The following is a 24,999-nucleotide window of genomic DNA, read 5'->3' as shown; positions in this document are numbered from 1 at the left end:
GTCTTTTCGCAGTCTTACTCATCCGTACAAAGTTACCCCGCAACCTGCAGATGGTCGATCATGGTGATTATGTCAGCACGATCACAGACAAGCTGCCACTTAATTATTTGACGTCTCCCAAAAGCTTCCGACCTGTCAGTTCCTTCCTTTTTTTTTGAACTTTCAACTTTGACCTTTGCACCTGCACATTACTTTCCAAGCTTCAAGTTGAGATATTAAAGCCAAGCGTCTGTTTGTCTGTATTCGCCGCTGAACCCCCTATGGTTATGCCACAGGCAGCTCTCCCACGAGGAAAGCTTTACACGTTTCCCACCCGCAACCAGCCATATCCCGTTTTAATAGCACGGATTGAGGAAGATATGCCGATACCGCTATGGCGGTCTGTCAATGGAATAACGGTTCCAGTAACGATTACTAGTGCAAAGCAGACTGGGGTCAACCTTGGCTCAACGACCACCGAGTCAGATACTTCCTTTAATGAAACATCACGATCAGAGGTATATGTCGATACAAGCCCAAGACTGGGGAGGAAAGCACGCAAACGACGTTCCGAGCTCAATAGATTGCGACAGTCACCAGGTCAACAAGTTTCCGTACCAGAGCTTGTACCAATATTACCACCAGCCGTGCAGGATAGAGGCAAAACGAAATTTGAATGGACTGGTCTTCACAACAGCGTCAAAATGCAACTTCCATTTAGGAACCGACCACGCTCCCCGCCGCGACAGCTACCCACTCCCCTTTCCATTCCTAATGCCGTGACGGTCAGCACGGATGCATCGCTCCGTTCTCCTGCCTCCGGATACCTGTCAGATTCATCAATAGTTGTAGAGACAACCTGGGCAGCTGAGCAGGAAGCTTGGATAATTGGCGATGAGGACCACAAGTACTTGGAAGACTTACCGGATCTAGGGTTCGACGTGGAGACGCCATTGTCCATCTCTCGCAGGGAATCAAGGGGGGAATCAATGATATCAAGTACCTCACAAGCAAACTCTGACAACACGAGCAAGATGTATCATTTATCGATCGGCGAACATCTGGATCGAGAAGACACCCTACACGGTACTCGCATTTGTGATTCGACTTGTAATCACTCGCTAACTGTCGTTCCGATATAGATATGCAGCATAATATCTCACGGCCGAGCGCGCATAGAAATTCAGGATCTATCAAAGAGGACCCATTTGTGATTTTGGATCAAGCAACTCAGGAAGATATGGACGTCGACGATTCGGCCGATGAGCTGCGAGATGTCCCACCAGTGGCGACAGACACGATAAATCATGAACTGCCAAGTTACGAGAGCAGCGACGAAGGGTGGACGTAGATGGTGCGTCTCTCTATCGGAATCGGTCTTCTACCTGAAATCAGAGCCGTGCCCGTATTTCCTACGGGACGGACTGGTAAGATGGGCTTGCAGAGTAATATTAGATATCTCAAAGGTGGGCAGAGTATTGAAAAAGAAAAGAAACATGATTGGCCCGCATGGGAAATTGGCAATTTGAATCAGAAATAGCAGTAGGATATCAGTAGCAATGATCAATAAAGCACTACCGACTTGATTACGTTGTGGCTCGACCCATCGTTTGTCATTATGCATTCCAACCAACATCGATTACACATGAATTGACCCTCCGACTTGCTGCTGCAGCCTTTGAGACGGGCATGGCTCGATCTACCAGCGTTGTTCCAAGATGCCCTCACAGTCCACACCAGTCATGCCTTGTGCATTGTAAACAATCCGAGGCTTGTATAGTGAAATCCTCAGCTGATGAGCTTGCAGACGTCAAAGAGGCGGATATGGGAGAGCCAGACATTTCTTCTGGTGCGGAAGAGCACACGTACAGCGACGACGAAGGCCCGACGTGCTCCATCTGCTTACAGCCCATGCTGTCCAGAATGTTTGTCCACCCGTGTTACCGTAAGTGCTCGCCTAAAGTAGTTTCTGTCAAGAACGGCATTACTGACTGCTCTTGGACATGCCACCGGCAGACTCGTTCTGCTTTCAATGCATTTGTCAGTGGGCTCAGTGTGGACGTGCATGCCCCGAATGCAGACAGACCATCCTATTTGGAGTGGTGCCCGCAAAAGGCAATGATGGATATGAGAAGGTATCCTATTGGGTCGCCTGCCAGAGCTCTCTCCAGTTATCTGACCTGTTTTTCACTCTTTGCAGTATGAGTTTGCGGATGTAACTGAAGCTTGGCCTCAGCACTTTAGGTATGCTTCCTAAAGAACGCCTTTCTTTTACGAATCTGCGCATTGATCACTACACGAATCCGTTTTTCAGCCGTTCAGATGTCCGCTACCGGACCCGCAATCGCAACATGTATAGACGCACACCTCGGGCAGCAAATCGGGAGCCACATAGACATTTTCTGCTAGAACAGCCTCGTATGGTTACCGGTGATGCATTTAGAAGGTATTCCTTGGCTTGCTTGAGAATCGTAACTGCTGATCGCCTTCCGCTGACTGATTCGTCGCCCAGGCATATCTATGCCCATGGTTTACGAGCCAAAACGATGCCGGTTACCAGAGATTCCAAGTTCAAAGAAATTACTCCAGAGCTGTTCAAGCGCAATCCCGATCTTATAAAGAAATTGGTGCCGTGGATTCGACGTGACTTGAAAGTACTGCTTCGTATCGACGATGTCGAAATGATAATCGACGTGATTATTGCGATATTACAAAGGTACGTTCTTCTTCGTTCCCTCTCATGGGACCAATATTCACAGTTCCGTGGGTTTCAGGGAAGGATTGGAGTCTCAGGCGGCGAAGAGTGCATTGGAAGAATACCTCTCGTCGCACACTGAACATTTTGTGCATGAACTAGTGTGCTTTTCCAAGAGTCCTTGGATGATGGAAGTATATGATACTATGGCAGAGTATGTGGCACCAGATGACACACAGAATTCAGAGACAAGCTTGGGCAACGTAGCAAGACCCGCCCTCAGTGAACGTCAGGTGGAACATGTGCATAGGGCATGCAAAAGCCCTTGTACTTTGCCCGCAGAGTCGAGTCAGACGAATGGGCATATGAATGTGGAACAGGTTAGCGATACAGCTTCCTACTCTGCTGCGAGCGGCTCGCAAACAGGCGAGGATAGTGAACAAGACCCTTCTACGAGTGTCGGGAACAAAAGGATGTCCTTTTCTGACAACGACCGACAGGATCTGATTGATTCCGAGAGTCCTACTTGTAAAAAGAGACACAAACGAAAGAATCCGCGGCGAAAGCTGCACTTGGAAAAATCTGTGCGGGACGCACAACTTCATCAAATGATTCAAAGTACCGTGTCCAACAGCATCCCGAATGGGGGCCACGGTGGGGGGCCAGATGAGGAACATACAAGTCAGCTTTCGAGTCCTAATTACGCGTAAATGCTTTAAGCTAGCAACGTCAGGTAGTATCGCAAGAGCGTGGCATACAACTTGACAAGGTTCCGATCGTTAATAATGGTCTCTAGGGGAGAAAAATTTGAGAGAGCAAAGGTTATCTATAGGGTATGTTGGTGTATTAGAGTCGCCAATGGCGCAGTTCACTTGTATCTATATTATGTTGGTTTTGGATTTTTGCGAGGGGACGGTATTGTAAGTAGTTGTATATACGATCTGGTGACGATGAATACCCTTACCGAATCACATGCAAAGGGAAAATAAACTTTTTGGCTTTTAAAGTTGACCCGTGATGTTCACCAGGATATTATAGGCTAGAGTTACTGAGCTCGAATACATCGGTCATATCGCGCGCATAGCAACTAACTTCAGGTTTAATGCTTAGTGTGTATTATCGTAAGCACATATGTCTGCACGATACGGCTTTGTAGAGCCTACGTCGCAACCATACCATCGCCATCGCCGTCAATACTACCGTAATATTTTGGACATTTGGCAGTCGCCTTGCTGGGTTTCGGCAATTTCAGATCAATTCATGAACGATCCAGAGTCAAATTCTTCGCGCAAGAGTCGTGCTCACATGAAGTCGATATCCGCGAAAGAGCTTTCGTAGCCAGCAGCTTCTCAATTGAGATGAATGATATGGTTCCTTTATGCCTTGTCTTAGTTAGTTCTTTATGATCTTTGCCATAGATGATTTCATTGATGTGATCCAAATGAGCGTTGACATTGGTAATAAGCAGCAGCAACAGATTATTGACAGGGCCTATTGGAAAATGGCGCTTAATGGGCAAAAGTTAGAGGTAAACATGACTGGCGTTGCTTACGTACCGCGTATGTTCTGGACGAATGCACTTGAAGCTTTACAAGGACATTGTTTTGTCGTCAAAACGCTTACAAGCACCATGCATATGCCAAACCCACTAATCGCAATTCTTCTCATCAGTCCCGTATTTAGTCAGACCATAGTGGGAACTAGGACTGCCGTGAGTAGCCTTACTCGTTTTCGTTACCATAGTCAAACATACAAGGGTAAAAGGCCTTTGCTTAGCTCCCATGTGGAGGTTTCGCCGGGTTCAAGTGTCCATCAAACCTCAGCTGCTGGATTCAAGAAACGTACCCGGATGCAATGGGGGTGTGCGTTCAGGTATGCTGGTTTTTTGACCTAGCGTAGTTATGCAAGAGCTCAAATCTAGGATGGAAAATAAAAAGGCAACACCGGACGTTACTACTGCAGTAGCCACTGCTACGCACAATACTGTTGTGGTAGGTCGGTTATGGTGTTTCTTCATCCTTTTTAGAACTGAGCAATAGGCTTCTTCACAATAAGGTGGGCAAAGGGAAGCCATGTCTGGGGTTTCCCGGTCCCAACACTCCGATAGCTGTTTGTGAGCCTGGTTTGAGATGCGAGGTCAATGATCTATTACCGGACGCTCCTGGGATTTGCGTCGACTATTGGGTAACTGACACATTGACAGTGGTAACACCTACGGCTACGGCAATTGCCGACCCAAGGGGGCCTTGAAAGAGTGTCGTATGTATGCTAGTACTTTTGCTCCACTGTTTGGTAGGCATTCGGTAGACAGCGAATATGGATAGTGGATAGATATTCCGACTACAGAGACAAGGCTTGTAACCCAGATCCTGTTTTCCAAATATATCCTCGGGAACTGGTGCAAAGAGATAGAGGTTCAAAAGATGAGATTAAGCAGATGGAGGGTATAGCCAAAAAAGGTGCGGTACACGAAGGTTCTTGCAAGGGCTTGCTGCATGGGCTTGCATGGTTGTTGTGGACCTGGACCTGCAATGACTACGTAAAGAAAATAGAACATGTATAAAAGGGAATAGCACCCAAGCACAAGCTCTCACTCCCAACACTGAGATATCATTAATAAAACTTTTGTTCAACCTCAATTCTGTCCAAAGTTTGCCCGTCATGAGTCAAGTTTACCATCAGGCATGCACCTTTGCTGATCGTCCAACTGTCCACAATATACATGACTTATTTTCATTTTAAGGTTGCAAAAGCTGACCAAGACGATCAAGACTACACTGATAGTCCCAACAAGCACCAGCCTCCTGTTCGGGACCTTGACGAACATCTCCTCCGTGGCCCAGACATTCAAAAAAAATGGGCAAAGGCGGAAATGAATATGCAGCCTGATCTCAAATCGATTTTTAGAGGAGATTTGCAACCTGGAGAGAGGCAGTTACCCAAAAGCGACCGAAAGGTAGAGATCAGCACTAAAATACCTGCATGGACGATAGCCTCATCAACAGCGTTAGGGCGACCGCGACCACCTCTTAAATGAGGAAGATCGCGCCGAGAATATGAGAAAAGAAGCTGCAAAGATTCAACAAAAGGGCGATCCGGAGCAAGCGAGACAGGCCTGGAAGAAGGCTGATGCATTTGCAAAGAAAGTGGAAGGTGAGAATGATTCACTGTCTATTTGTTGTTTTCGGCGGGCTATATAGACAATACACTAAGAGGATGAGGTGCTCTTGCTTTGTGATGTGATCTTCAACGAATAGCGGATAAAGCTAGGTTTTGGCATTGATGGAGGAATAGTGAATTGATGGCGTGACAATACATACTCTGGTCTCAATCTCGCATTGGCGAGAATAGTCTTTCCCGCACAATGGAATACCTAGTAGGGAGAAGCTTATATTTGCATTACACATTGGAGCTCGTTGTACGATGAAACTCTTTCGCATTTTTCGATGTATAAGCCCATTACTAATATATCTACATAGGATGAATTAAAACACCAGCAAAGAATAGTGGATAACCGAAACCCAAATTGCAAATCCTATCCCTAATACTCCAAAACCCAGCAGCAAAATGGAAGCAAACCTCTTATATACATGTTACTTTCCGTACGCCCAGCGGCGTTGTTAAGCAGCAGCATTCTCTGCATCCCGTTCTCCTCCATCTGTTTCTGCATCCAGTACCACTTCTTCGGTACCCTTCTCCGCATCTACACTAACGGGTATATTCCCATGAAAACCATTTGCAATATCTCCAACCTTGATAAAGGCACACGCGATAAATGCGGCGATACAGAACAGCCCACCAATGATTTGCAGAAATAGCCCTGGGTATGGACCGCCGACACTGGCAGCCCAGATTGGTGGGAAAACCAAGTTGGAGAAGATAGTGGCAACCTGATCTGTCACCTGAATAGTAGAGAAGAGCCGACCTTGTAGCGCAGGAGGGACAGAGCGTGATAGAAGGGATCGAATGGTGGGCTTGGCAAGTGTGCCAATTCCATTCCAAAATGTCACTATTTTGGTGGTGTAAGTGATCATATACCGTTGAGCAACAAGTCCGGACGCTGTCACACCTACCAGCATACACCATCCATGAGGCCGATGCAAGCCCTAACAAAATCCAGCCGCCTGCCAGCACAAGCATACCAATTCTCACGATACGCACATCCAGTCGCACCTTTCGCAGGCTGGTTTCTGTTTCAGACTCTCCATGTCGTTCGCCGGCAAACACTTTGTAAAGAATGGTTGCTATACCCATCATCCAAAACACCCGAGTTCCAGAAGCATACAACATGAAAACTCCCTCGTCGTAAGCATCCCAGCCAAACCGATAGGATGCATAGTAAAAGAAGAGTGCAATGCCGCCCACGCAGGTCGATGTGATGAATACCAGCGATAGAAGATATATCCGAGGAGGTTTGCTAACAACACGCACAACCGGACCAAATGAGATGAGCGTGGCCAGTACTGATGGTTTGGCTGCTGGTGTCGACAGCCCGGGATCAGTCACAGAGCGCTTGGGAGGTGTCAATGACTCGGGGAGGCAGAGGGTGACATACACCACTGTCAGAAGCTGCCCAATGATAGTGACATAAACAACGCCGATCACTCCTGAGGGAAGCACCTGTATAGCCAACCGTTTGAATAAGGCATTCGGTCAACAAGACAAAAGTCACGCGTGGATGCCTACCCGAGTGAGCACACCTCCACAATACGGCCCAATCGTAAAGGATATGAACGTCAGCGCTTCAATTGTTACAAAGACCTTGCTTCTTGTCTCCGCAGTTGTTACGTCTGCAATGTAGGCAAAGGTAATCATGACAATGGCAAGATCGCCTCCCATACATCCTTGCAACAAGTGCACCAAAATGAGGATCCAAAGTCCAAAATCAAATTGGGCAACGGCAAGGATAGCCAAAGATCCAATGAGTCCAGAGAGTATTGGGAGAAAGAATACTGGTTTCCGTCCTGCGCGATCGGACAGCGCTCCGATCAGCGGCGTAGCGAGTAATGCGGGTACGCTGGTTGACAGTGTCAAAATCATTTGCCATTTTGCGGCCAAGGCTTGGACATCAGGGATTTCTCTACACTTTGCAAACGACGGCAGGTCGTTGATGCTGTCGCTTGATAAAATAGATCCAAGTGCTGCGGTTCCGGCTTGACCTTCTTTTACGGCCAGATATCTTCCACAGAGATACATCAACATGAATTGCTGAATAGGGACTAATGAGACACTATACGAAAACACAGTCCCGACCAGCGGGAGGACCACATGTAAGGGGGAAGGACGGCGATACCATGGACGGATGTCTCCCGTCGACCCATCGCTGGCGTCAGGTGCATTGTTGAGTAAAGGTGTTGTTTCAGAGGCCGAGTTGACGTGCTGACTAGAGCTTTGCGCTTGGGTGGGTGACGACGACATGACCATAAGAGTTGACGCGGCCTTTTCAGGTTAGGTGTTTACAACCTACTCGCCGTTAAAGGCAAGAGGACCGACACCTTTGCGGGTGGTCCTTTTTATAGTTGGGTTGCGGATAATAAAAAACACAAACTCGGGGGTAAGGAAATGACGGAGTGTTCTTTATCAGTTGACGAGTAATCAACAAGCAACACTTTGCGATCAATTACTCATCGCGTTGTTTCCGCGTGACTTTTAATTACGCAATCTGCCTGCGCCATAGCCGGGACGGAGTTATTTCTGATCCGTTTTTGACTCGATTTGTTTGTATCGTTGCGTATATCTTATTTTCCGTTGCATGTAAGCATGTCAAATCGTTTGGTTAAATGTAGGATAGCTGGATGTAAAGCTTTGCCTTTTGAGTGCTTTTGCTAGCTGCTGTTTGCCAATGCCAATGAACACTTGCATGCAAAAGTGTTGCTTGGTAATCGTCGCGTCACCGTCGCTCTTGGCCATCGAGGATCTTTTTGAGGATTTAGAACGTTTTTTTTACTATTGTTGTTTTAACCAAAAGTCATGCGCTCGTTCTTTGGCAGAGTTCAAGCATCAAATCATGATGCTAATCGATTATCTAAACAGCACACTAGGTTCAAGCGCTCAGGTACCGTGTTAAACAGCACCATAACTGGGGTGACATTCTAGGATTATAGGCTCTTGCTTCTTTCACGGCGAGACACTACGAGTTGCCTCACACGCGCAACTACCTTTTTATTATTTTCAATGTCTGTAGCACGCCCAAGTCCCATTGACTCTACATCTGACGCTGGTGCCCGAGCCAAGGAGATGGAACTCGCAACGCCCACAGCACAGAAATCAAAACTTGCCAGTGCCCCACTTGATGATGATGGCGATGATCCTCAGAGCATGTATGAAGAGGACGAGGCGGATAGCGACGAAGCAGAGTTTGAGGATGCATCAGAAGATCTTAAAGCAGCCGCTGAGTCGGGGAATGATACCGCACCCGATTCAGCCACGGATGGAGCGACCAAGATTAAACTGGACAAAAAGGAGATCAAAAGTTTATTAGCGGACGCGGAGAAGAATGTGTTGGTCGATATCGCCGAGGTGGAATATGCTGTCGACATGTTTCTCAATTCCCGCTTCGTTGAGCCCGAGCGGTATCTAAAGCAAAAGTATTGTCGGTCCATGTACTATACCCTTGGATATGCCGTAATTCTATGGCTGAAATCAGTCATGACCTTTGATCCCGCCGATGTCGAGGGCGCTACAGACGCCTTGCGAAATACGCTCGAAATGGCCACCCTCTTTCGAAAAGAACAAGGGCTCGTTGCCTCATTTACCGGTATGGTTATGAGGGCAAAAGAAGGGAGCCACCTAAAGAATATGACCACACTTCAGCGCCATGCCGAGCTCGTTTATGCCGAAGCTCACCTCTTAAAGTCAATGTTGTCACTTGTTACTGATACTAACATGGTGGCATTCGTACGTGAGGGCCTCAATATACGATCCGCATATAACGTTTACAAGAGCTGCTACAGATTCTTGCAAAGGGTCTATGATGAGGAGGGTGGAGCCCAAGGATTGGTCAAAAACGGAGTCGATGAACACTTTGTATCTGGCGTGCTACTGGGCGTCGGAGGCTTCAATGTTACATTGAGTATGCTGCCTGGCAAAGTTTTAAGACTGTTTGAATTGATTGGATTCTCGGGGGATAGAGACTTTGGTCTTTCAAGATTGGAGATTGGAGGGAAATGGCCTGTCAATGATCGGACGGCCATAATATCCCGTGGCAAAAGTCACAAGCCTGGTAAAGGTAATAGTGGTGCGAAAGGGCTCCATTCCAGGGAGGATAGTCTTCCTGCTGGAAGTGACATCAACCGAGTTCCGTTTGCGATGCCCGAGACCAACTCAAAGACGGGCGGCCTGCGGAAATTCCTCTGCGATCTCGTCTTACTAGGCTATCACATCATTCTGTCGTCCGCAGTTCAACTACCCGACTGCGATATTCCATTTGCAAAAGAAATTCTGTCGGTATCTCTCAAAAAATATCCAGACAGCTTCATCTTCCTTGCTCTACACGGACGTCTTTTCCAAACGGAAGGCAAGCCGTCTGCCGCCATTGCCGAATACAAGCGTGTCATGAACCTTCAAAGTGACTGGAGACAGTTGGTGCATGTCTGTGTCTGGGATTCAGGTATCTGTAATGGAGCATTGGGCGACTGGACCGAAGCAGCAAACTGCTACGAGGTACTGTTCAAGGAGAGTCGATGGTCCAAGGCAATCTATCGATATATGCAAGCTGTATATCTATATGCCATTGATGAAGAAAAGAATCGGGACACGGTGGCAGCCATGCTGAAAGAAGTACCAAAACTAACGCAAAAGATTGCTGGAAAGTCTATCCCTATGGAGGTCAGTCAACAGCGACTATCATATAATGAAGGGCCGCCGTATTCTGAGCAGTATTTTTCTATTCCTTAGAAATTCGTGTCGCGAAAGTCCCGCAAGTTTGCTCTGCAGAACAACCGGCTGCTTTTGCCTCACTTTGAAATTCTGTATCTCTGGAATGGCTTCGATGTTATCCCGCAAGAGATGCTTTCAAAGTTTCTGGATCGACTGGACATTGCACTAAAGGGCTTGGAAGCCCAATTGGAGAAAAGCAACAGTTCCTCAAACAACGAGGAGGAAGTCCTACCCTACGACACATTCTACGACGATCTATGCCTGGCACGTTTCCTGAAAGGTGTACTCACGCGGGAAACGGCTATCCCCAACTCGGAAACACTCCTTCCCGTCACCGAACTCGCAAAACAACCCCGTCCCTCCCAATCAACTATTCAAACTCTCAATTATGCCTCCCGCCAATTAGAATTCGTAGTGCACCATGCTGATAAGATCAAATTGGATCACTGGGTTCTACCTTTTGCGCGGCTGGAGCTTGGTAAGCTTTATGCCCGGTCTGGGGAGTATGGCAAAGCAAGACGAGAATTTGGCGCAGCTTTGAATGGAGGATTTGCTGAGGACGAAGTGGGAGAAGGAATGAAAAGGCCTAGTTTGGAGAATACCTTGCATTTTAGAGTGCATAATGCGATAGTAAAGCTGGATGTTTTGGAAAAGCTTGTGGGTGAAAGACCGTAGCGCGAGGGTAGCTGTTGCTTTTAATCAATATATTAATTGTGCCTAGTATTCACTGTAGTTGTCCTTAAATAAATTTACACTGGATGCTTGAAGAGTCTAATAGAAATATCATTTGACCAAAATCTAACAAAGTCACTTGCAGGAAACCATAACTCTGAGCACTCTGGCAGGCGGCCCTATTTGCGGTTCTTGAAAACCAATCTTTGGGAAACTTTGAACATGACGCACTTCCATAATGTATTCTATTTCGGGCGTTCTCAAGAAAGACGGTCAACTATGGGCGACAGCTGCTCTAAGGTCTACGTAATGTTGCCTCAACACCCCTTAAGACCGCTCGAAAACCTTTCTACATACTATTCTAGCGTCTATAACTAAGACAGAAACGACATTCATGGCAAGACGATGTCCGAGCGTGGCTTTGGTAAGGGCGTGGTGAGGGTATCCGCGATCAATTTAGCTGACGATGTGTTTGACAGAATCTTTTGTTTAAGTCAATGAGCCACGATGGTACTGGTGTCTAACAGCGATGTGGTTTTGATCGATCTGAGATGTGTGCAGCTGCGGCGAGCCATATGTTTGAAGCAGGCAGTGCGGTATTGTTAATGTTACTGTTTGTGGCCCAAGCAACGATCGTGTTCGCATTCTCGTTGATTAGCTTCTGCTATGACTTTTTCTTTCGCAAGTATGACAGGACGCGATCTCCTACAGTGGCCCTGCTTCTAGCACTAGACCCCCTAGGCTCATATTCCTTCCTTCTGTACGCAGTTGTTTGTGCTTTTTGGCTTTGAAGGATCGGCCTTTACCGTATTGTCCTCGTGCTAGTTTTGACATGGCGTCGAATTCTTGTGGGTCTCTGACCAGCTCCAAAACGAGGGATTGTAGGGTTTCGAGATCTAATTGATACGTGTGCGCATTCTCAAGAGATAATATTGCAAGAATGTATGTTTCTAAGGTAAGGGCATCCCGGTAGATCTCTCTCGCATGATAGTCCGAAATGCCAGTTAGGCTCAATCTGGTTTCTTCAAACGTGCGATGAAACATACAAAAGTCGCCGAAGTCTTCTTGTCTGATGCCTTTTAGTTTGTTACGACACTGTGGTGCTTGTAGGGTTACGATTAGCTGCAAAACGTGAGCTAGGCGTTCGAGAGGGATTTCGCGTATGGGCGTCATCCCAAGAGATAGTACTACTCTTTCCTGTGTTTCTGGAGTAAGCGCGTCCAAGTAGATCTCTCTCGCATCATAGTCAGAAAGGTCAGTTATGCTTATTCTGGTTTCTTCAAGCATGACTTTAAACGTAGCAATATCGCGGAAGCTGGGTTCTTTGATATTCTTTTGCTTGGTACATAGTACCACATTCTCACTGGGCTTGATGAAGCTCGGCTTAAGAAAGCAATCTCTGAAGGTTACCCAATCGACGACGTTGTACGGATGGTCGTGTTGATATACTAGCCACTTGTGGTGTGCTGTACCAACAAGTTTTGACGCTGCTATGAGCACTTGCCCTTCCGGCGAATGGTTTTTGTGTATCCAAGATACAGTCCAATTTTCGCGATGAAGGTGAGTAAAGTCTTATATGCGTCTTTTCCATCAAAAGTCGGGATGCTCCGGCTCAGGTCTACGGCAAAGCCAATGTCATCGGCCCTTTCTATCTGATTCTGTAGGTTTTGTTCATCTCGAGGGGGTGTGCTGTAGATACTGTGATTGGGACCCGGGCTCCGTAAGTTCTGAGTGTATTTCGTCCTCTTGTGATTGGGGTGAACATAAAACTGTCTACTCTAGTAGTTTAATGCGAGAATGGAGCTGTTCAATCTGTAACACGAGGGCTGCGAACATGTTCAGTGTTAGGGTAGCTGAGTTTCCAGTCGAGTCTCTTGCTGTTGACGACGACGGTTCGCTTTCTGGATTCATGTTGGTCATATCTGTGGGTTCCGCTTCAGCTCTTGCTTGAGGGTGTTTACGTCTTTCGATCTTTGTCTAGGCTTTGATTCTGCTCTCTCTTTAGGGATTCCTTCCTTTTGTCTTAGTCTGTCAACTTGCTATCTTGGCGGTATCCGAGATAAGCCAACCATATATCAATGACACCAGGATATCACCGGCTGAATTCAAATGTTTTCTTGACTTGTCATTCGTTCACGACCACTATGATGACGGTGACGGATCTAGCAGCCTTTACGCAACTGTGGTCATGGCAACTATGGTCATGGCAACGCTGCACGGGTCCACGTAATCTCGTCTCAACCTTCATTTGCACCGTTTGTACATTCCCTGGCCAGCTCAAGCCGTGCTCGAAAACATGGCTTCTGCGTCGAAGCGCAAGGATGCTCCGACTCCAGTCCCAGTTGGCGACGAAGGGGACATTATGAGGCTTACGCCTCTTGGTGCGGGACAGGAAGTGGGACGGAGTTGTTTGTTGTTGGAGTATAAGGGAAAGACAATTATGGTCAGTCTTCACAGAGATGCTCTGGGTTGACTTCCTTTCTTGACTCTCTGCGACAGCGACATATTGATGGTAATCTCTCCTGTAGCTCGACTGTGGTCTCCATCCGGCATACAACGGCCTTGCAGCACTTCCTTTCCTCGATGAAGTTGATCCGTCCACAATCGACGTTTTGCTCATCAGCCAGTAAGCGTTCTTAATATTGCAGTCGGAGACAGATGTTTAGGTGAAAGTGGACAGTGATTAAATGTTTTGTTGCGCAGCTTTCATGTTGATCATGCAGCGGCGTTACCATACTTTATGGAAAAGGTGAGGACTGCGCGTTATATAGCCAAGTCAGTCCTCCTTAAAGGGGAAGGGGAGCGGGTGGATCTTTGCAAAGAGTTACCTTGTCAGGTTAAATATGGGGAGCATATACGTGTCCTATTACCTGGCCGGCAACCTTATGTGTACCTATTATACTTTGTCTCCGTGAAAAGAAGTTTTAATAAAATATTGTTAAACCCTGTGTGGACTCTGTTTGTGCTTTTTTTTTGCTGTGCAAGATTCTAATGGGGCTGTTCCTTTTGTATTTATGAAGACAACCTTCAAGGGCCGAGTTTTCATGACGCATCCTACCAAGGCAATTTACAAATGGCTCTTGTCTGACTACGTCAAAATCAGGTGCGAGAGCCTTCACCCATTCCATTCTCTGAAAGGAAGTTAGCTGACTTTGTAGCTTTCATTAAAAAGCAATCTCTCTGCCGAAGACCAACTCTACGATGAGCAAGACCTGTTACGGAGTTACGAGAAAATTGAAGTTGTTGATTATCACCAGGAAGTCGAGGTGGAAGGCATCCGATTCACGCCCTACAATGCAGGCCATGTTCTCGGCGCCGCAATGTTCCTAATTGAAATTGCGGGCGTACGTGTCCTATATACTGGCGACTACTCCCGTGAAGAAGATCGTCATTTGATGGCGGCGGAAAAGCCACCAAACGTCACTCCCGAAGTATTAATTTGTGAGTCGACCTATGGAGTCCAGTCTCACGAACCTCGCGTGGAGCGCGAAGCCCGGTTCACCCGACTCGTTCACGATGTCGTCCAACGAGGAGGTCGATGTCTTCTCCCAGTGTTTGCTCTCGGACGTGCCCAAGAGCTGTTGCTCATTTTGGACGAATACTGGCAGGCTCACCCCGAGTTACATAATGTTCCAATTTACTATGCATCAAGCTTGGCCAAGAAGTGCATGACCGTATATCAAACCTATACAAACATGATGAATGCACGGATTCGGCAGCAAGTGAAGATTAGCAATCCATTTCAGTTCAAACACATTAGCAATCTGAAGAGTATGTCACATTTTGATGACGTGGGGCCATGCGTCATGATGGCGAGTCCAGGGATGTTGCAGGTGAGATCTCTAAGAGGCGTCTCCCTTTGCTGCTGTTCTGCCGTCTCCTCCAAGTTTCTGCAGTGAATTAACTCTTACATGATTTGCATCGCAGAATGGTCTCTCCAGGGAGCTTTTAGAGCTGTGGTGTGTTGATAAACGGAACGGCGTGATCATTCCAGGTTACGTCGTGGAAGGGACATTAGGAAAGGTAAGAGATGAGAGAGTGGAGTATCTTTGCTGCGAAGAGAAACTTCCTTTGTACAGATACTTATGTACATTTGCGTTCTCATGTGCCTTTCAGCAAATCTTATCCCAACCGGACGAGATTGTGTCCATGTCGGGTGCAAAGCTCCCACTCCGCTTGTCGGTAGAATACATCTCGTTTTCGGCACATGTGGATTACAGGGAAAACTCTGCTTTCATTGAGGAAGTCGGAGCCCCCAATTTGGTACGTTCCCTTCAATCTAAGAGCATGTCATCGTTTCAGGCAGCGGTGTCGCCTGGGATCTTGACACTATTATTATGTGTCTACCCTTAGATCCTCGTACATGGCGACTCAAATGAGATGGGCCGTTTGCGCAGTGCGTTACAAAGCCGATACGCAGAGCGAGAAGTTCCACTGCACATCCATACACCAAAAAACTGCGAAACAGTAGAGCTGTATTTTCGTGGAGAGAAAATGGCAAAGGTCAGTTCTTGTTCTTTCTGTTTCCCTGCATGCATAGCTGACCATCATATCTAGACAATTGGTATTTTAGCGTCCCAAACCCCGCTCCCAAACACACCGCTCAGCGGCATTCTTGTCTGTCGCGACTTCACATACCATCTCCTCGCACCGTCTGACCTACCCTCTTTTACTGATCTCGTGCCCGCCACACTCGAGCAACGCCAAACAATACCCTGTCGTGCTCCCCTAGGTCTGGTTAAATGGCACCTGGAAATGATGTATGGAAGTATAGAGGAAACGGGAAAAAGGAGCTTCAGAGTGTTTGATACGGTCAAGGTCACTCAGTCGCCGGATTTAAGGAGATATACGTTGGAGTGGGAGGGCAATGCTGTGAATGACATGATCGCTGATTCTATTGTGGCAATCATTGCACAAGCTGAAAGTAGCCCTGCGAGTGTGAAAGGTATGGATAAATTTGTTGCGTAATTGGGTTTGAACCTTGTTGTCTGGTATTAATACAGTCCCTTCCATTAAACAGCTACAAAAGGATCCCATGGGCACCATCACCATCATGAAACGAGCGATAAAATCACAGAACTGGAGCCAATTGAAGAGGCTACCGACGATGTAGGCAAAGCAGCGCCTGCGGTGGATGGTGGAAACATTGACGAGAATGAACATGACACTAAAAATGTAGCAAAACTTGAAACAGCGGCTGACGACGGCGCGGCCGAAGAAAAAGTGGTCAAAACTGAAGACGACGCTGAAGATGCTGACATCGCAATCTCAAACCCCGAGCAGCCGGAAGTTCCACAGGACAATGCGGAATCAACTGAGTCTGAGTCAGAAGCGGACGTTGAAGCCAGACCAGGCAAAATCGATTTCACCAGTGCCGTCGAGTATGCAACCATGTTTCTCGCACGACAATTCGGCGACGACGCCGTGCAGCTGGCGAATGACGGTGAAGATGCCGCAAAGCCCGCTGAAGAACCCGAAAAGTCACCCAAAGAGACTGCACCCATTCTGGGTACAGAAGAAATAGATGGGACGTCAAAGTCAGATGCAGTAGTCACATCCACACCAAATGTTATTGCAAAATGGACTATTACATTGGATGGGGAAACTGCTGTTGCCACAGTGGAGTACATCAAGTATGGGGACAAATTAGATCAACCAAGAAGTCATGTGGTAAGTATTAACAAATCCACATCGTATGATAATACCGGATCAGAGTGCGTAATCGAAACTGATTCGACTTCGGCCCTTTAGACGGTATCATCCCGATCCGAAGACCTGCGGCGGAGAGTTTATTCAGTGGTACAAAGAGTATGGAGAACTCTTAGACCAGTTGGGGAGACATGGGCAATATGATAGCTAGGCCTCAATGGATGAGATTTGATTTTGCTGTTCACTTGTTCTTTTCTTGTATAATAAAATAAACCTCTAGTTGATAACACTATTAAGCTCCAATCGGACTCTGTTGAGGCAAATCTTATATACAACCCTTTTGCAGCACTTCGAAACAGATTATACTCAAAAAAATATCAGCTGGGGGTATTGCATGAATACTACAAGATGAAAGGAGGGGGGCGAGAAGAAAGTGGTATCCCTCGTAAAGCACTACGTCCACCAAGGACGCAGGTCTGTGTATCAGCCATCCAACCAACCTAGCACTTCACACCCTTTCATCGAAAGCCACTTTGCCATACTTTATCTCCCTCCTCGGTAGTCTGCTTCTCCCTGCAGGAATCAAGCTTGCTCGCAGCAGCCTCCTTGACATACTTGCCATCGCCGACACCCAGATCCTCACTGACAACCAAAACTTTCTCATCCCCATCCAGCGCCCTATGCGAGAACACCACTCTCAAAGACGGTCCGACATACACTCGACCTTTCTCTGTTCGGAAGACGGGTACATGAATAGCGTAGCGGAGATGAGGGTGGGGATGATGATCGGATTGTACATTGGGAGACTTGGATGAAGCGGAAGTGGCAGATGGGACAGTGTAAGATTTTTGGCGGAGGAAAGTCTTGCTATTGTTAGGCATGTCCTGAAAGTCGTAGGGGAGGAGGAAGAGTTTGATGGCTGTTCGTGCTGGGTTCTTTATCAACTATACGTGTAATAAATATTAACCCTCAGATAGCAATGCTTAATTGAGATTTCAACTACTATACGTACGATTTGCAATTGACCCTTGGGTGGAATCCTATAGCCGCTGATTTTAGTCTTTGATTCACGTTTCTTGTCTTCATCTTGACCATTCGCATCTCCCGCACCACCGTCATCGGCCTTCTCCCTTTTACGTTTTGCTTCCCCGATTTCCACAAATCCCACATACGGAGTTAACACTTCATCCTCCCCAACCTCGTAGAAAAACGCATCAAACTCGACACTAACATGCGGAGGACAACGTAGGCTTCTGGATGCACATTTTCCGAATCCAACCACACCAATTTCAGCTTGGAAACGAATCGGTTTTGAGGGTAGAGTGGACATTCTCCCAGAGAGGATTGACTCTTCATATGACCCGACGAATGAGCCGCAAAGTTCCGACGGAGTTGTGCTACTAGATTGGGACGCGAAGAGATGGGGATATGACGGACGTGACGACGATAGAGGAATGTTGATGGAACGGAGGGTTGTTGTAGTTGCAGTGCGTGAGATGTTGTTGTCGTCCAGATGGTCGATGGGTGCAGTTGTTGTTATGGTAGGGATTTGGAGGCGAAGATCTGGTTTACGATTCTTGGGTGGACTTTGACCATCCCGAATGGGTTCCGCAAAAGGTATTCCCACTGGCCTTGAACGATCGGAGTGGTCTGCCTTCTCAGGACCTTGAGTGCTGAGTTCTACTGGCAGCTCCGGCGTTGCACCAGGAGTCCCAGCGGCCCAGTTTGTCCCTGAGAACAACAGACCGCCTTCGGTAACCTGCCGCGCGCTATCTGACAATCCCAAACCGGAAACAGGTCTTGGGCGCTCAGTACTCGACAGTTTCCATTGGGCCAACCCTAAAACACGTCTCTGCATGGTAGGGCTGGGAAAAGGACTGCCAAGTGATGATGAGCTACGACGACCGCGAGGAGGTTCCGAAGATGGTCGTGGGGGTTTTCCAACAGAATAGTCATCCTTTGGTTTCCCAGCCGTTAAGTCTCCCTCTGACGTACTCTGAACCACAATACCGTTCAGTCTTTAAGATCACTGCGTTACGACGTTCATCCCGACAAGTACTAACCTTCATTGCATGACCGCTTTCTGGGCGCGACCCAGCCTTCACTGGTGACTTCACAGGACTTGCTGCTCGCCTGCCACCAACTGCGATCATGCCCGCAACACTCGAATCATAAACCGCCGACAAATGCAACTTTCCATGAGACCCAGTTGAAGCGGACCGAAATTTATAGACTTTCAATTTGGCAGCCGCATCAAAGGCTACTATCGGAAGCGACAATCCATGACTATTGCGTGCAGGTGTAAAATAGTCCAATCGCTCAGAAGCTGTAGAACGTGACTCCGCGCGAAGATGGTCATCGGTATCGTCCTCATCATCTGACACAGGAGACAGCGGATATCCATCCGCCGTTGAAATGCAGTAGCGGAGATCATGTTTGTCAACCTTTCCCTCTGTTAAAATTGCGTGCAGTGGCATCAGCCGAATGTACGAGTAAAGCGACTGGACAAGAAGAATCAAGTCCGTCAAATCCTCCCGTCGTTTGTCAACGAACGACGAGCTGTCCTCAGTCGAGGTTATCTGCTCACTGTATGGTGGAAAGGGGACAACTTAGCCAAAGGACAATAGGGCAGCCATACGGCATCCGTGTGAGACACCAACCTAGATTCGTATGATATAACCCATCGCTCCAACAAGATCCGACTCTCTCCAAGGTAAATGTCTACGTTGACCGGCATGCTGGTTCGCCAAAATTCAGTATGCCGCAGCAAAGTCAACAAGGCATTGTGCGTAACAGAGGCTGAATCGAAATGATGACCTGGAGGTCGAGTAGCGGAAGGTACTGGCGGTGGCCGATGCATGCCAGTGGCAGCCAACTTTAAATCTATCCTGCGTTGCTGCTCCTGGAGTTGTCGCTGCTGCAGACTAACTTTGCTTTCGTCTCGAACAGCTACACGGGCACGCAGTACTACTTGACCGATTTTTGAGATAAATTCCATGACCCTTTGATATGGCACTCCGCATTCTTGGTCGGGCAAAGCTCCTTGAGCTATCACACTTCCCCATGACGGACTATCCGACGCCGAGACACTTTCTTCATACACTTGCATCGGCATGGAGGCGCTGGTACGAGGGTTGCGTTTGGAATATGCACAGGAGGAACCAGCGGCGAATACGCGCCTCGGTGAACTCGCTAAGCGGCGTGATACAAGCTCTTCGTCAGCCTGGCCAGCACTGCTCGGAGCGAGGACTTGAAAGCGCTTTCTCGATTAGGACCGCGTAGTCGAGATGAAAGGCGGAGAATTTGCTAGGAGAGTTAGACATAACTGTCAGCCAACAGCCAACCATTGAAATGATGACGTTTATAAAGCGGGCCAGGCCACACGACTTTTTGTAGAAGCGAGTCCCCCAACAAACAAAAGGAACGCGTAAAAGAAGGTGGCTCGGAGGCGGGGATCCCGTAATCGTCAACCACACAGCCCGCCAGGGCTCTTTTAGGGTTGGGCCGATGCTTCAGCACAAAAAAGTTCGGATTGAAAAGAAAATACGCCTTTACATGAGCAGGTTGCTGGCTATTGTACTTTTAGGACCACAGAGACCTGTGCCTGGACACCCCAGCCTTGACCATGCCCGAGTTGTCCCACAGAAATGCAATGCCAGATAATGTGTGCAGAACACCATCTGCCATCTGAAATTCACCATTGCGCACAAGAATAATCAATAACTCACGTTTGTTTTCCCAGACAATTGCGAACCAAAATTCTTTGACGCTCGCCAGTTTCGTGTCGGTTGGCAGAGGGAAATGTCAAAAAATGACGAAACAGATCCGTCTTCAAATTGAGGTTGAAAGAGAATAGCCGTTCGTCAAGAGAGTGACTAAAACGATGGACCGTAAACAATCTTTACAGAGCCTAAAGTTGGTCCAGGGTCTGGACTAAATTGGGCAACTTTGATAGTTCGACAACCTGTCAATAGTTGTAGATGGTGGTGAGAGGCGAGGCGGGCACCCAGGTGGATGTGAACGACGACCGGCGAACGGGAGGTAAGGAACGGAAGAGCGCAAACGTCTAATGGCGGTGGAAAATGTCAAGTAAATGAGCCAAGAAAATTCCCGCAAGAAGAGCAGACTGCGGACCAACTTTTGATGGTGACCTGCTCCTCTGTTCCCGTGAGCGTCGAACTCAGCCGCAGCCTTCTAGAACACGGTCATATAACCATATATGGACAGATTACGGAAGATGGACGAGTATAAACAAAACATGCACTTTACACTCTGCTTGGAATTGGCAACTACAGACAAGTTCAAAGATGAAAAAGCTAGGATATACAGTATATTTCCAGCAGTAAAGTGCTACATCTTTCGAACTATAAGCTGCAAGACACACTCGTTTCTACAAAGCTACACCAAAACCGATAGATGCTACAAGCAATCCATACAATTTTCAAAACATCCCGCAAAAGGGCGATAACCCTAGTCCACGTCAGTTATTCGCCTCTTCTGCTTCTTCCTTTAAATGTTCAACTTTTGTGTTCTTTTCAACCCCATTCGTTACTTTGGGAGGACGTTTCGCCAGAACTCGGTAACGCGAGCGAAGCTGTTCCGACGATTTACCAAACTTTGCGTCGTACTTTCTTTTGACTTCTGGCCACAGACCGTTACTGCCTATGCCATTTCTCTCCTGAAAATCTAGAACGATATCCAACAGGAACTCGTCTTCGTCGAAGCTGAAAGACCGCGACTGATGATGGCACGTAAGTAAAATACAGCAATCCGACAGACAAAGAAAACGCACCGTTCTCTTATCACTGGAGTTTGCTTGCTTGGTCTTTTTAGTAGAAGGAGATGCTGCTTTGGCCTTTTCTTCAAGTACTTCATCCAAAGAGGACCAAGTGCTCGGAGAATCTGACTCTGAGTTGACGACTGGGTTTTCATGTTTCCTTTTTGGCATTTTGTTGACAAAGAATATTGGAAAGTAGGATTTGCACAAGGTGAACTGCTTAATAAAGTCTCTTGTCCGGGTATGGGAGAAAAGGTACGTGGGCATGAGCTTCCCGCAAGCGGGGGGAGCGATCAGTCAGCATCTGCGCCACACTCTCTCGTGCAGGGACCTCCCCGATGGAAGATAACGATCCAGGAGCCAAGGATTGACCAAGTTCGATGGGCCACAGCGAATGAACATGTTACGATAAAAAATAACCGCGATCTTGAATATGTCGGATAATAGACGGTACTTGCTACGATAATATGCTACCCTGTTCTATCTAACCTTCTATCTACAGTCGGGATTTTGGTTTGTATGTTCCACATTGTCCATCAAGCAGCGGTCGTACAATTTCCTGATAGCCAAACACCACTGGCTGCTTATTGAGCGGCTCCTTCTTGGCGAACTCAATGAGAGCCTCGTAGACTTTTCCGTCATACCTACCCAATGCAGAGTCGAGTACCTGAAAAGAACACATTTATCAGCAAGGTCATTTGGTCCAGATCTGAGGAAATTGCCAATCGCTCACATAGTCATCCCAGTCGAAAGCGTCGACAAGAGCAACCGCATTTTTGCGCATATTCTTCAATTTTTCCGCCAAGAGATCTCTCGCTTGAGCACCTTGCGCATATCCGTCCTCAAGGAAATCACCAGCATCTGCTCCGGTCAAAATCCACAAAAAGTAGATGTCTCGCATTTCGGATAAAATGCTCACGAGTTCCTCCGGACCGCTCCTTTTCACACTGTCCACCTTTTCAGCCAATGCTCGCCACACGAACAGTTGAGAGTGTGCCCTAGCGGCACGGGCCATGGCCACATTCAAATCGGTCCATCGTCGCCCAGATACCGCATCCATGTCGGCTACCTCCAAGACGAGACGTGCTGCGCGGTGCTCGAGAGCGTGGGCTTGGACGGAACGAGATGCAAGGTCTGCTTTCTTTGTGCTCTGAATTTTCTCACTTCCAAAGTCGGCGGAAGTGGCTCGCTGGAGGTATGCAGTATCCGGGGAGAGATCACCAGTCTTTTTGGATTGGAAGGATCGAAGCTGTCGGATAAGATATTTTGTTGTTTGCTGCGTTAATAGGTAGTTCTCGCCCTCGTAAGTGTTGCTGGCAAGGAAAGTGCCGTAGAAGCCGGGAATTCCAGATGCCTGGGAGTACCTAATGATACAAGTTATGGTCACTTGACTCTTAGCACCGCTTTCCGGGCAACATGAAAAACTTGCATACCCATGCCCTCCGCATACTCGACGGGCCTCTTCGATTCCTTCCGCAGCCACAAGTGTGCAATAACTTTTCAGTCCGGATGATTCTGCATGGACTTGGGCAAGCATACTCATGTCTCCGTCATTAATTTGCTTAATCATTTGATGGTACATGGCAGTCATTCTGTCTCTTGTGAATGCAAAAGCGTAGGATAAAACAATGAGAGGGAAGAGACGATGCTAGAAGATGTCGTAAAGACAATCAATAAACAGCATGCATAACTGTGACAGGCTGCAACACATTTGTACCTGGACCATTCCATAATCCATGACAGTAACCTCTCCTCCATCCATGCCACTGATACTCTGATCGCGGTTCTGGCGACGGACGGCTGTGTACCGGGTAGCGATCGTCACAGCCCTTGACAGGTAAAAGAAGGATTGATCTACCAGTGTAACACGCACGTAGGTCATAGTGCCATAAGAGAGACGATCATGCGGCGGCTTGATGTAGGCACCCTCACGAGTGACCCTCGAATACCGCATAAGCATATTTTCTCTTGGAATGCGAACGCCTTTAAGTTGCATGAAACCATTGTCCTGTGAGTTTGCACCAATTTTTGGACCAATATCCATAATGGTAATTCCCGGGAGAACTGTATGATCCTTCAGAGAACGAAGAGGGAGAAGAAAGGGGTGGATACCTGGTTGTTAAAACAAGGCGTCAAAATGGGTGATACCTGCAAAGAGAAGTCACCACCATCGACCTACCAAACGATTGTCCCTTGATGACCAGTTGAGCCATGAGGATTGCATGCGTAGCCATTCGTCCTAAAGCCCCTATCCAGAATTTCGAAGACTGCATTGTGAAAGAGCATGTGTTACCCCAAGATTCTGTAATGATGGGCTTTGCATTTCCCTTCAACCACTACATGTACTATACCGTAATGGTTGGCGTGTCCAAAACCCACTCATCAGTCTGCAAATCTAGCACGGCCCGAGTTTCCAATTCTTTCACATTGCTCCCATGTCCCAATTCCGTTTGGGCATAGCACCCGATCCATTTGAAGTTTTCGGCTTCCGGCATCCATTTTGCTAATTGCTCGGCGGATGCCTGGGCGCGCAGCGTCGGAAGAAACATGAGCTCGTGGAGATCCGTAAAGGCGTATTCGTCATAAATCCACCGAAAATACATGAGTTCCTCAACATCAAAGCCTAAATGAAACATGTTGGCCTTGGGATTAAGCTGTCAAAAAGGAAAGCGAGAATAATACCATATTGATTGCGAAGTTCAATGTATCGCTTCTGAATTTGCATAGATCGATAAAATCGCTGAAAAATGTCCCAAAACAAAAGATTATTGACTATGATAGGCAGCATTACTAGCCACACCAGAGAGCCTAACCTCCGTTCTACCAAGATATGGCCGATCGTCCTTGCGCAATATGTGATCATTCTTGGCAAGGTCTGTTAGAAAGCGCAACGTTTTGGCTCTGCGGGGTCCATGAACGATGTCCGTCATTTTAGATACATCAAATGTGCTGGTGGCCCTTGCGGCTGCCAGGTCTTCTGTAGTATGTTTCATGGGCATGATCGGGATGTTTGCGTTATGTCGTCCTGGGTACTCGACACAGTTTATTTTGCTACTTGCGAGGACGACGAACGCTGGAAGACAAAGCCCGTCTGAAATTCAAAAACGCGTTCGGCTATACTCGTTGTGCCACTCTTGACCAGACAGCGACTTTTGGGTTTCGTTGCTCTCGTCGCTCTTTTTTCAGAGTTATCCGTGTTTGACTCCTGCGGTGACGCTTCCTTTTGAGCTTGTTTGTTTGCATTTGCACATTGGCCGTGGGTCCAATGCAGAGACGTGCAACAGGGTCTAGTTCATTTTGTTTTTGGATACCCCAAGGGTATGCTGACTCAGCATCGGAGATCTGAGGA

The 24,999-nt window shown here is 47.4% G+C and overlaps 10 protein-coding genes across 10 annotated transcripts; 5 read left to right on the top strand and 5 right to left on the bottom strand.

Annotated features, from left to right (window-relative positions):
* Nucleotides 1-139: 139 nt before the first annotated feature.
* On the top strand, nucleotides 140-1,554 carry SPPG_00170 (uncharacterized protein). The gene is made up of 3 exons (XM_016748503.1): nucleotides 140-206; nucleotides 276-1,065; nucleotides 1,122-1,554. The coding sequence occupies exons 2-3, from the start codon at nucleotides 360-362 to the stop codon at nucleotides 1,328-1,330; spliced, it is 915 nt and encodes a 304-aa protein (XP_016612480.1). The 5' UTR covers nucleotides 140-206; nucleotides 276-359; the 3' UTR covers nucleotides 1,331-1,554.
* Nucleotides 1,555-1,664: 110 nt separating this feature from the next.
* Nucleotides 1,665-3,685, top strand: SPPG_00169 (uncharacterized protein). The gene is made up of 6 exons (XM_016748502.1): nucleotides 1,665-1,924; nucleotides 1,996-2,114; nucleotides 2,180-2,223; nucleotides 2,294-2,425; nucleotides 2,492-2,695; nucleotides 2,754-3,685. Exons 1-6 carry the CDS (start codon nucleotides 1,669-1,671, stop codon nucleotides 3,382-3,384), a joined length of 1,386 nt encoding a protein of 461 aa, XP_016612479.1. The 5' UTR covers nucleotides 1,665-1,668; the 3' UTR covers nucleotides 3,385-3,685.
* A 1,606-nt stretch (nucleotides 3,686-5,291) lies between these two features.
* On the top strand, nucleotides 5,292-5,931 carry SPPG_00168 (uncharacterized protein; the record flags this gene model as incomplete). Its single annotated transcript, XM_016748501.1, has 4 exons — nucleotides 5,292-5,356; nucleotides 5,418-5,630; nucleotides 5,686-5,827; nucleotides 5,888-5,931. The coding sequence occupies exons 1-4, from the start codon at nucleotides 5,336-5,338 to the stop codon at nucleotides 5,929-5,931; spliced, it is 420 nt and encodes a 139-aa protein (XP_016612478.1). The 5' UTR covers nucleotides 5,292-5,335.
* Nucleotides 5,932-6,053: 122 nt separating this feature from the next.
* On the bottom strand, nucleotides 6,054-8,264 carry SPPG_00167 (uncharacterized protein). Its single transcript, XM_016748500.1, has 3 exons — nucleotides 7,361-8,264; nucleotides 6,748-7,294; nucleotides 6,054-6,683 (listed from the first exon to the last, which is right to left on the bottom strand). Exons 1-3 carry the CDS (start codon nucleotides 8,096-8,098, stop codon nucleotides 6,295-6,297), a joined length of 1,674 nt encoding a protein of 557 aa, XP_016612477.1. The 5' UTR covers nucleotides 8,099-8,264; the 3' UTR covers nucleotides 6,054-6,294.
* Nucleotides 8,265-8,415: 151 nt separating this feature from the next.
* Nucleotides 8,416-11,344, top strand: SPPG_00166 (uncharacterized protein). Its single transcript, XM_016748499.1, has 2 exons — nucleotides 8,416-10,501; nucleotides 10,571-11,344. The coding sequence occupies exons 1-2, from the start codon at nucleotides 8,849-8,851 to the stop codon at nucleotides 11,225-11,227; spliced, it is 2,310 nt and encodes a 769-aa protein (XP_016612476.1). The 5' UTR covers nucleotides 8,416-8,848; the 3' UTR covers nucleotides 11,228-11,344.
* A 111-nt stretch (nucleotides 11,345-11,455) lies between these two features.
* On the bottom strand, nucleotides 11,456-13,356 carry SPPG_00165 (uncharacterized protein). The gene has a single exon (XM_016748498.1). It carries the CDS (start codon nucleotides 12,509-12,511, stop codon nucleotides 11,930-11,932), a length of 582 nt encoding a protein of 193 aa, XP_016612475.1. The 5' UTR covers nucleotides 12,512-13,356; the 3' UTR covers nucleotides 11,456-11,929.
* A 164-nt stretch (nucleotides 13,357-13,520) lies between these two features.
* Nucleotides 13,521-17,165, top strand: SPPG_00164 (uncharacterized protein; the record flags this gene model as incomplete). Its single annotated transcript, XM_016748497.1, has 11 exons — nucleotides 13,521-13,667; nucleotides 13,753-13,850; nucleotides 13,928-13,973; nucleotides 14,245-14,327; nucleotides 14,397-15,057; nucleotides 15,152-15,247; nucleotides 15,341-15,487; nucleotides 15,578-15,727; nucleotides 15,782-16,169; nucleotides 16,245-16,894; nucleotides 16,976-17,165. 11 exons carry the CDS (start codon nucleotides 13,521-13,523, stop codon nucleotides 17,075-17,077), a joined length of 2,568 nt encoding a protein of 855 aa, XP_016612474.1. The 3' UTR covers nucleotides 17,078-17,165.
* Nucleotides 17,112-20,996, bottom strand: SPPG_00163 (uncharacterized protein). Its single transcript, XM_016748496.1, has 5 exons — nucleotides 20,602-20,996; nucleotides 19,534-20,179; nucleotides 18,937-19,459; nucleotides 17,886-18,869; nucleotides 17,112-17,817 (listed from the first exon to the last, which is right to left on the bottom strand). Exons 2-5 carry the CDS (start codon nucleotides 19,986-19,988, stop codon nucleotides 17,392-17,394), a joined length of 2,388 nt encoding a protein of 795 aa, XP_016612473.1. The 5' UTR covers nucleotides 19,989-20,179; nucleotides 20,602-20,996; the 3' UTR covers nucleotides 17,112-17,391.
* Nucleotides 20,997-21,353: 357 nt separating this feature from the next.
* Nucleotides 21,354-21,821, bottom strand: SPPG_00162 (uncharacterized protein; the record flags this gene model as incomplete). Its single annotated transcript, XM_016748495.1, has 2 exons — nucleotides 21,354-21,611; nucleotides 21,666-21,821. The coding sequence occupies 2 exons, from the start codon at nucleotides 21,819-21,821 to the stop codon at nucleotides 21,354-21,356; spliced, it is 414 nt and encodes a 137-aa protein (XP_016612472.1).
* Nucleotides 21,822-22,026: 205 nt separating this feature from the next.
* On the bottom strand, nucleotides 22,027-24,875 carry SPPG_00161 (uncharacterized protein). Its single transcript, XM_016748494.1, has 8 exons — nucleotides 24,464-24,875; nucleotides 24,333-24,390; nucleotides 24,002-24,273; nucleotides 23,830-23,917; nucleotides 23,368-23,762; nucleotides 23,084-23,298; nucleotides 22,384-23,014; nucleotides 22,027-22,317 (listed from the first exon to the last, which is right to left on the bottom strand). Exons 1-8 carry the CDS (start codon nucleotides 24,647-24,649, stop codon nucleotides 22,147-22,149), a joined length of 2,016 nt encoding a protein of 671 aa, XP_016612471.1. The 5' UTR covers nucleotides 24,650-24,875; the 3' UTR covers nucleotides 22,027-22,146.
* Nucleotides 24,876-24,999: the final 124 nt, after the last annotated feature.

The sequence above is a fragment of the Spizellomyces punctatus genome (assembly GCF_000182565.1).
Source record: "Spizellomyces punctatus DAOM BR117 chromosome Unknown supercont1.1, whole genome shotgun sequence".
NCBI lineage: Eukaryota > Fungi > Chytridiomycota > Chytridiomycetes > Spizellomycetales > Spizellomycetaceae > Spizellomyces > Spizellomyces punctatus.
The sequence above is the reverse complement of the archived record's forward strand: the minus strand, read 5'-3'. Positions and strand labels throughout refer to the sequence as shown.